The 9858-nt window shown below is 51.2% G+C and overlaps 1 protein-coding gene across 1 annotated transcript; it reads right to left on the bottom strand.

Moving 5' to 3' along the window:
• Window positions 1-218: 218 nt before the first annotated feature.
• Window positions 219-8669, bottom strand: GGA1 (golgi associated, gamma adaptin ear containing, ARF binding protein 1; the record flags this gene model as incomplete). The annotated part of the gene is made up of 17 exons (XM_079549672.1): window positions 219-329; window positions 508-618; window positions 827-996; window positions 1245-1522; window positions 1627-1802; window positions 1936-2000; window positions 2824-2979; window positions 3274-3381; window positions 3800-3881; window positions 4011-4148; window positions 4497-4577; window positions 5539-5639; window positions 6136-6259; window positions 7513-7611; window positions 8260-8335; window positions 8470-8554; window positions 8639-8669. 17 exons carry the CDS (start codon window positions 8667-8669, stop codon window positions 219-221), a joined length of 1992 nt encoding a protein of 663 aa, XP_079405798.1.
• Between the last annotated feature and the right edge of the window lie 1189 nt (window positions 8670-9858).

Raw genomic sequence — 9858 nt, 5'->3', positions numbered from 1 at the left:
CTGTTCAGCCACAAGCAGCTTGACTGCACTCCTGCTCTTGTGGGATGAACATCTCCTGGTGTCTGCTCTCATCCTGGAGGCACAATCCCTCTGGCACTCACCCGGCTGATTGGAGAATTGAGCATGAGCAGCAGCCCCCCACCCACCCTCCCCATGTCCTCAGGCTGCTTCAGCCCCACAGGGCTGGCTTCCAAGTGTAGTGCCTACAACATGCAGCCCTAGAGGTTGCCCCAGGACTCTGGTGGGGGGAACTGGTCCACATCCCCCATTTCATTGTAAGTTTGCTCTCCCATGGTGAAGGTCAGCTTGTATCGTAGCCTCACTTTCTCCTGGAGGTAGGGGAGAAAAGATAAGCAGTCAGAAAGGAAGGAAAACATTAAGAACAAGTCATAAATACTTTAAGATTAAGAATACCCTGCACAGAGCACAGGGAATATGGATAGTTCATTCTGTTTCAGGCAGAGGGGAGCAGGGCTTTGCCTAGGCACCAGAGAATGGTGCTGTTACCTTCTGTGGGTTAGCAAGCAGCAGGACTTGTGTGATGGCACTGGGATGGACAATGGGGTTGAACGCTGGCAGCTCTGTGCCTGAGGGTGGCTGTAGTTTCACCTTCATCACCTAGGGAAAAAGAAAGGCATCCCACAGTGCTGAGGGACATTACAGCTAGAGGCCCTGGTCAGATATATAAGGAGCTTTCACTTTCTAAGAAAAAAGAAATATAGTTTTGGGTCCTGCTCCACAGAGCTTTCCACCCACCCTACCTCTCCTGCAAAGGGAGAATCTCATGGGAACTGTCTGTGGACCCAGGCCCCAGCAGTAGCCTTACCTTGGGGACAGCAGACTGAAAAACAATGTTACGGATGGGCTGCGGGGCCGTGCTAAGCATAGAAATCACCACCACCAGCACGTCGGGCCTCTCGGGAAGGGCATCCTTAGCAAAGTGGAAGAGGATGCGAAAGCCATGCTGATCATACACTGTCACAGGAAGGATGCTGCCTGTGGGAAAGGCAGGGACAGGTGGTAGTCAGCCAAGAAGGGACTGGCAATCCTTCCCATCAGCCATGCTCCACACAAGCAACAGAGATACAACCTCCCTGAGATCTGACAGGCAAGCTTTCTCACATTCTTCAGTTTATGCACTCTCCTCATACCTTGTCCATTTTCCCCTCCCACCCCATTCAGTTTTTGTGGTGAGCTTCCAAACAGTTCATTTCCCCCCTTCCCAAGCTTTCATCCCAGCTCACTGGGTTTGATCGACTCCAGAGGCACAGTGATGTTGGCTAGTGAGATCTCTGGGGGCAGCGTGGAGGCAGGAGGCTGTGGTGGGACTGAAGTGCTTCCTGGTGGTGTGGTGGCAACTTTTGGAAGCGTAGCAGGCAGCTCTGAGTTCAGGGGCAGTGGGGGGTTAGGAGGAACACCCTGGAGCACAGGCAGAACACTGGAGTTTTGGGCTGTGGCGCCAGAGCTGCTTCGGTTCTGAAGATCCCTCAGAGTGAGCCGGGGAGGTGGCTGCTGCTTCTCCCTGTAGATTTAAAGAGAGAAAGCGAGGAGTGAAACAGGGCACTGAAATGTCTATATCCATGAAAAAGGTGGGAAGAGATGCAAGATTGCCCTTTTCCTACTTACCATCGCACTTGTTGGGATTCTGGAGGCAGAGACTGTTGCAGCAATGTCTTGCCCAGGAGGTCCAAGTCATCCAGGCCACTTGTGAACGTAGGTTTGGGGGAGGATGTACCTGCATCTGCTTTGACTGGCGCTGCTATCACAACAGGGGTGATGCTGAGCTCATTGCTATCTGATGACTGCAGAAAGAGTGCACAGAAGCCCCCCCCATCAGCAGGGTTCCTTATCAACACCATCAATCACTTCCTTACCTACTCCTTTTGTTCCTTCCACCACCCGCCCCATCAGCTTCTCTGGCTCCCAGCATGTTACCTGGAAGCTGTTCCAGCCACTGCTGTCACCAGCCTGGACAGGATGTGGTGCTGGATCATTCAGGCCTGCCAGGAATAAAAGCAAAAATCTGACCCTATCAGATCATGACCCTATCATGACCCTATCTGCCATGTGGGTAAGGACACTTAAAGGGGCCTAAATGAGGCATCTGTAACAGATCCCTCTGGTCAGGCAGGACATGGAAGCAGCAGGGCAGAGTCACCAACATGGTCTCCCATCTCAGGCCTCCATCCTTGCATAGGAAGGAGCAGGGAGGGTGGTATTTTCTCTGCCTAAAGATCCCCACTCTAAGTCAAGTTCCCAGTGCAACACATCCCACTTTCACATGCATCTGGGGGACCATACTACTACTTCATGCTGTTGTACTTGAAGCACCTATCCTAGGAGAGTACACTTCATTGGGAAAAATAGAACTCTACAACTTTTTAGGAGTGGCACCACACAAGACTTGCAACTTGCATTTGAACAGCTCTGGAAGTCCCTATGTGTATACTGTTAATGTTTGCACTTTGCAGTTGATGTCACACAAAGAGCTGGCTGTGATCCACCTGTCATGCCATCTGCTGATGGACATTGTATCAGTCTTGATTTGCCTGACAGGTCAGTTTATCCAGAGCAATTTAGAAGGTAAATCCCCTGTAGGTTCTCTGGGTGTCAAAAACAAACAAAAAAAAAAAAACACTACGAGATTGAAGTTCAGAATCAAGCCAGAGTCTTTCCCGCCTTTTCCCTTGCTCTAAGTGCGGGTGACATCTTGGTTTTTCATGAGTCACCTCTCCCAGAGCTCTCCTGCCACAAGAACCACCATCCACTCAGACTCTCGATGGTGAAGGACGTGATGGGAAGCTTTTGCTCTGGTCTTCTCACCTAAAGACATAAGTTCATCATCCAGCAAGGAAACAGAGCCAGCTTGGTCAGGCACAGGGACTGCTGAACCACCTGAAAGGGTGGGCAAGGCTGGGTAGGAAGGCCCTGTTGCTGGGAGCTCCAGTCCTGACAGATCCAGAAGCGCAGAGGTGCTGCCTGTAAAGAAAACACAAGGTGAGAAGGGTTGGGATAAGGTTTCTGTCTCAGAGTGCCGAGATGCAGTTCCCATCCTTCCTCACAATTGGGAGAGGGAAATCCTCATCTGTTCTCTCTCACAGTTCCCTCCTTTCATGCAACAGTCATCTCCACAAGCCATTCCCTCATCTCTTTAGCCTATCTCTGACATCCTGCAGGTATCCCCCTTCCACTTCTCTCAATCTTCTTATACACCAGAGGAAATCAGCAGTAGGATCTCTGTGCTTCATCTCCCTATTCCCCAGGTCTCCTCACCTCGAAGGGGACCAGCCACCATCTCCCCATTGACCTCTTCTCCCCATACGAGCTGCTTGTAGAGATTGATCACCTGTGTCAGGTTGTCATTGGCTTGCAGGATCTCCGCTGAAATGGAAGAGGTAGAAGATTGTAAAAAGTAGAGAAACGAGACAGTGACTTTCATACCCATCTCAGTCTATTTCTTCAAAGTAAGGCCCAAGGAGCTGATGGTATCCCACCATAGGCAGCACTTCTGCCTCTGCTGCTGCAAACAGCATCAAAATACATTGGCAACTCCAGCTTCAGCAGCATAAGCACAAAATTTTCTTTCTACAACAAAGGGAATGAACACTGCTGATTGGGATCATCTGTCCCCACCTAGCACCAAGCCATTGAATAGCCAGCCTACAGCAAGCAGCCACAACAAAAAGTGGCAGGCTTCTAAAAAAATGCTATACCAGAGACACCCCAAGCATTGATTCCCTAATAGAAGATAGAGTGAGAAGCAGACAGAACAAGAAAGATCAGGGTCAGGTCTGCTTACCCAAAGCTTCATCGTTGTCTTCGGTGTCGCTGGCAAGCCGGAAAAGCATGGGTCTCATGCGCTCACAGCGCTGATACAGCTCCTGGGGGAAAGAAGGGGCACTGAGATGAGCAGCAGGATGCTGATAGGGTACAAACTAAGCAGGAGGAACACAGGAGAAACAACTGTCTCTGCTAAACCCAGGGAGGACACTGGGATTGCCTTTCCTCACCTTCATCAGGTCCTCATTGCTCTCTGTTGTCTCCCCCTTGCTGTAGTTTGTCACCATCTCTGTCAGCAGCTTCACATTGTTGTTCACCTCCTCAATGGCATTCACTCTCTTGGAGATCTTCTCCATGCGCTTCTGGTCCTGGAGGGGAAACGCATGGGGAAGGATGTCCCTGCCTGCCAGCAGTGTGAGGAGGAAGAAAGGTTGGGCCAGCCAACACATCAGCTCCCTATACTGCCCCCCAGAATAGACTCCACTTCAGTGGGAAAACCCCAGGTTATTTCTGCACCAGCACTTGCCAGACAGGGCTGGAACCACCACAGACCTCGTGCTGCAGTAGCTCCACCTACAGTCATTTCTCCAAGTAGCCAAAGGATGGCACAAGTCATACAAGGACTCTTTGGCGCTGCTGCTGAACAACTGATCCATTGCCCTTTGGTACCAAGCAGTGCCATCCAGGCTCCCTGCCCCCTTTTTCCTCAGCCATACCTCCTGAACCATCTCCTTGATGAGCTTGTTGGCAGCCCGAAGGTCCTCAGGATGGGAACTTTTCAGGAGACGTGCCAGTATCTGCAAAAGAGGAGGAATCTCTGAGCCCAAGCTGAGAGGTGGCAGCTGGCATTGCCCTTACAGCACCAGAGCTTGTGGCGATGCCCTGCCCAAAAGAGACCAAGTACAACTTGTCTTCCTTTCCCCATTGTGGTTCTGGTTGTGTAAGAAAGGTCTTTCTGTGAAAGTCTCCTGCATTCAAAGCCTGCCCCTCCCTGCCTGTTACTCACAGTAGAGACCCTGGAGCACAGCAGCACAAATCCTGCAACAGACAGAACTTGTTTTACACAGGGAGATGCCATAGGGTTGCGATGGGCTATTCTCTCTCCACACATGCTCCTTTTGTAACTGTAATTGGCAAAGAGGGAGACCAAGCATTTTCTCTCCTACTTCCTAGTCACTGAAGTCCTTCAAGACATCTACAATTCCCCATCCGTGGAAACAGATTATGTACCCTGCAGCAAATTGACACCACATCTCTACTGATGAAACAGACCCAGAAAAGCCTAATACTTAAACATATCAGAGGTTTGTCTGAATGGTGACCTGACTGACAGAAAGGTAATATAGGATGAATCCAGGAAGATACAAGTAGCTGAGCTGTAAGCACACTGCAGTGGTTTGAGTGGGGAAAAGTTAACAACATCTGGGGCTGGGATTTATTTAAACCTTATGGCCAGATAACTCTGGAGCCTGGAGAGAGCAAAACAAACCTCTCAGAATCTGCTGGGCTAATGCCAGCATGTCATCCATTGCACCATCCCGCAGTTAAGAGCTCCAAAGGTCAAACAGACCCACATGCTTTACCTAAGGCTGTTTCCTTTGTCATAATTTTGCAGAAGGCCCTCAACATTCCTCTGATGCATGTCCTGAAGCATTCAGAGCAGGAGCCTTGACTCTTACTGGATCTTCTACTCTGGAGTACAGGAGACCTCAGAACAGAGGTGTTGCCCTCTGCTCTTTACCTGCACAGACCTCTTACCTTTGATTTCTCTTCATCATCAAAAATGATGTTTTTGGGCCGAGGAGGAGGTGGTGGAAAAGGAGCATCATCAGGCAGTTTTGGGTCAGATTTCACAATACCTGCAGTAGAGACCAACAGAGATATCAGGAGGCTTCACCCACTGGGGGGAGGCACACTACCACCTAGGTCCATTCTTTCCTAACAGCTCATCAAGCCTAGCTGGAACACAGGGGATTAGGGTCAGCTTCTGCCATTCATAATCTTAAATTGTGTTGTTATGCAAATATTACCCCCTTCAGCACTGTCCTGTCTTTGAAAAATCCAGCTCTCAGTACTACCAAAGCACTTGTATCCCTTCAGCACCAGTCCATTCCAGTGCGCCACCTCCTGTAGGGAACAAGCAATATTTTCTTCCAACCCATTAAGCACTTCAGACCCCCTGCAACTCTCTCTGCCCATCCAGGAGCTCCAAGGCACCCATTTCTTCAGCAGCCCTTTCTGTGGAACCTGGCAGACCTACATATGGGCTGTGTCTGGGCAGAGGGTATGGAGAGCCTGTTTTAGATTCTCCCTGGACGAATAAGGAGAAAAACTTTCCAGATCACTGCCTCTTACCTTGTTTCTTTAGCATTTGGTAGGCCTCCAAGATCTTCACCTCGTGAGGCAGCCCCAGTGTCCAGCTGTACATCAGCTCCAAGATCTTTGACTTCACTTTTTCTGGTGTCCGGCTGCCAAGATACTACAGAAACAGAGAAGAGGTGACTTGAAGCTCATGTGAGCTGTTGCAAGCCCAGCCTGTTTCCCTCCTCTCCTCCCCCAGAAGTGAGACAGTTCCCAACGGCACAAGGAAAAGAGGAAGCAAGCAGGAAAGCTCAAGAGGCCCTTGCAACATGTCCTGTGCCACTACAGGAGGTGGGAGAAGTGCTGGGCCAGCAGACCCTTGGTAACACCCACGGATGGGTGGAAATGCTCAGGAGGGTCTTTATCACCTTGTGAAGGAAAGCATGCTGCTATCAGAAGCTGCTGGGAAAGGCAACCCTCCTGACAGCAGGACTGGGAGGTGAGGTGAAGGGCTGTAGGTGACAGTCCCTAGGGCAAGGCCCAGCACACCCTCAGCTGCACACTGCATCACAAAGTGCCTGACACTCTTTATAGCAAGCTGGCAAGCCACAAACACCTCACTTCTGGATGCAGCTTTCCCACTATTGTGCAGTCACCCTTCACTCTTATTCCATGGGTCTGGTAGTAAATGTGCTGGTAGTAAAAACAGCAAACGTGCTGCCAGTGGCTTAAGGCAGATGACATCCTCTAGATCACCCCAGCAAGACGACTGCAGAATTATACTGTTGCAGTCCCTGGATATTCAGATATTCATCCACACAGATCACAAGCTGTGACTGACAGCCTCCAGTTTTCCTTAGTTATATTTAGACTGTTTTTCCTTAACTCCATCCTTGCTGGCATCATGAGCTGACTGCCCTGGCTGAATGGAACAGCATGCCCAGGATGTGTTGCTGCTGAAACAGCAGCATCAGCAGAGGAGCAGGTAAGGACCTGGTCCTTCAGATGGACTTGCTAGACCATGCCAACAGGCCTGGGCTTGTCCTCAGTGTCTCAAGCAGACTGGGATACCCTGGAAAGGTAAGAGTCACAGTGTCAAAGCTGAGAGAGGTTCCCGAGCACAAAAAAGGCTTAGAAGAAATGCAGCAAAGGTGACTCCAGGCACGCTGATGGGCTCAGAAGTCTCACAAGTGCTGGCTGCATCAGGTCTAGCTGGCCCTCAGCTTCCTGTGACAAAACATCAGCCTAGAGCAATGGGTGAAAGCTCAGCTTCCCATTGGAAAACTCAACAGGAACATGGATTAAATCTCTTCACAATATTGTCCCATTTTCCCCACGCTCCAAAAGAGCTCTGGCCCCTCTGCTCTGCCACTTCTTCCCAAAGCCCTCTTTTCACCATCATCACCTCCAGGAGGATCCCCAGGGACCCACCTTTGGTGACACCACCTTGATGAGCTCATTAAGGAAGCGGAACTTGCCCACCTCATCGTGGAAGCGCTTGCCGCAGCTCTTCATGCAGGACTCCAACACCTGGGAGAGGATGAGCCCATGAGCTTGGTCAACATTCGGCTTCTCGCCAGGCACAGAACCTGAGGCTTTCCTTACAGCATCTCCAGGGATAGGCCACCCATAGCTTCCTTGGACAACCTGTGCTGTTGCCTCACCACCCTCCGAATAAAGATCTTCCACCTCAGATCAACCTAAATACCTCGTTTTTTACTTTAAAGCCATTCATTACTGTTCTATCACTATTAAAATCATGTAAAAAGTCAGTCCCCCTCCTGCTTATGAGCTCCCTTCAAGTACTGGAAGGCCACAGTGAAGCCTCCCTGGAACATTTTCTTCTTCAGGCTGAAGAAACCCAGCTCCCTCAGCCTGTCTTCATAGGAGAGGTGCTCCAGCCCTCTGATCACCATGGAAGAGGACACCCTTAGTGCAGCAGAGCCATCCTAAAGCAGAGAGCTCTCAAACCCCACGGTTCACCACGTGATAAGAGGAACAGAAAACTTCCCAATGACTCCCATGCTCCTCCCTAAGGACAAAGTTTCCCCCACCTGTCACCCTCCACTGGGTGCTGCCACTGCCACCTCTCTCCCACCCCACACATCGGAGTTTTCCCAGAGCACCACAAGCTTTTGGTGGGACACCCCCACTGCCCTCCATCACGTCCTGCCTTACCGTGAGGGCTTGAATGGCCTCCCATTCCTGCGGGGACTGGATCTTGTGAGCAAGGAGCCGGGTGGCGAGCGGAGGGCTGGAGGGAGAGGAAAGCTGCATGGTGATTGAGGAAAGGCCCACCTAGCCGTGCTGCTATCTGGGGCAGGAGAGCATGTCACAAGCTGAAGGCGCTGACAAAGCACCAGACGGCGAGGTCTGAGGCCCACTCACCCCTCCAGCTCCTTGTTGAGCTGCTCGCAGAACGCATTGATGCCATCCCAGTCCAGCTCCTTGTTCAGCGGGTTGGTGGCCTTGTCTACGGGCGGCAGAAGGGCAGTGCGAGTGAGGCGAGTCCCCTCAACCCCCACCCTCCCCCCCATCTGCCCCCGCCAGCACTCACTGATGCGCGCCTCCAACGTCTCGGCCTCCATGGCGGGGCCGCCGCCGCTCCTCAGCGGGGCCGCCACCGGCCCATCGAGAGAGCCCAGAAACCTCTAGAGCGCCGCCGGCTCCACCATAGAGTGCCGGAAGTCGGAAGTGCAGAGCGCCGCTCCGCGCGCCCCCTGCCGTGACACCGCCCGAGTTACCATAGAGTTCATCGCGTGATAGAGAAAGCGAGACGCGAGAAGAAGGCCTCCAAGAGGAGAGCATAGGGAATGAATAGAGCCGGAAACCAACCGTCGCACGGAGCCCAACCGGAAGAAGCCCTTCTGTTGTCAAGTGAAGCTACTTCTGGTGGGGCCGCAAACGACTTCCGCCTCGTGAGGGAGCTGCGTGTCCTTTAAAAGGACAAGAGCAGGCCAGCACCAGCGCATGCGCCTTGAGTGCCCGTCCGCTCTGAGGGGAGCGGAGCTCAGGGTTTTAAAATGGCGGCGGCAGCTCTTGGTGTTTTAAAGGCGTTATAATGATATCAAGCCTGCTTCTGAAGCAGTTGTTTTTAAATAGTTGTTAATCTTATGCCTTTTTCCTGCTTGGAGAAAGCTTCCTCCAGGAATAGTAAACAGCTCTCTCCTTTCTCTTTGTGGCTCTTAATACAAACGATGGCACTTAATAAGGGCTGTTTTCTCTGCCTTCCTGTGTTCTTGGAGAGAGCACCGTGCATTCCCTGTGTGTTGCTTTACATCACTTACAGAACAGATCCCACGAGGCTATGCCCCAGTGTCACCCTGATGGCTTTTCCGGATGGGCAGCCATTGTTTTCAGGGGAAACTTGGCCATTAAAAACTACCTTCTGGTGCCTGAATGCAGTTCTTTTTTTTAACTCCTACCACCTTGCCTCACAAAGCTTTCTTCAGGGCCTTTCTTAGCAAATTGCTACATCCCTTGCTGTGTTCAGGCACGTTTTACGTGAGTTATTTCGGTCCTATGAGTCACTCCTGCCTATTACTGCTACCCCTTCCATTTTTCTGAGAATCTTGAAGTCATTTGCAGGAGTCCAGGACCTCACTACTGCTACTGTAGGTCACGTGTGATCTGAGCAGAAGGTGCGTGTCTCCACTCCCTGACCCAGAAAGAGACTGCAGCAGTGGTTTTTCAGTCTGCCGTTTCAGTCTTTGGCTCAGGTTTCACTCGTTAAATGTTTATTTTCCTCACTTTGGCATCAAGCAGTTTTAAGCAAGC

Source organism: Tetrao urogallus, assembly GCF_951394365.1.
Source record: "Tetrao urogallus genome assembly, chromosome: 1".
NCBI lineage: Eukaryota > Metazoa > Chordata > Aves > Galliformes > Phasianidae > Tetrao > Tetrao urogallus.
This window is presented reverse-complemented; position numbering and strand designations above follow the sequence as displayed.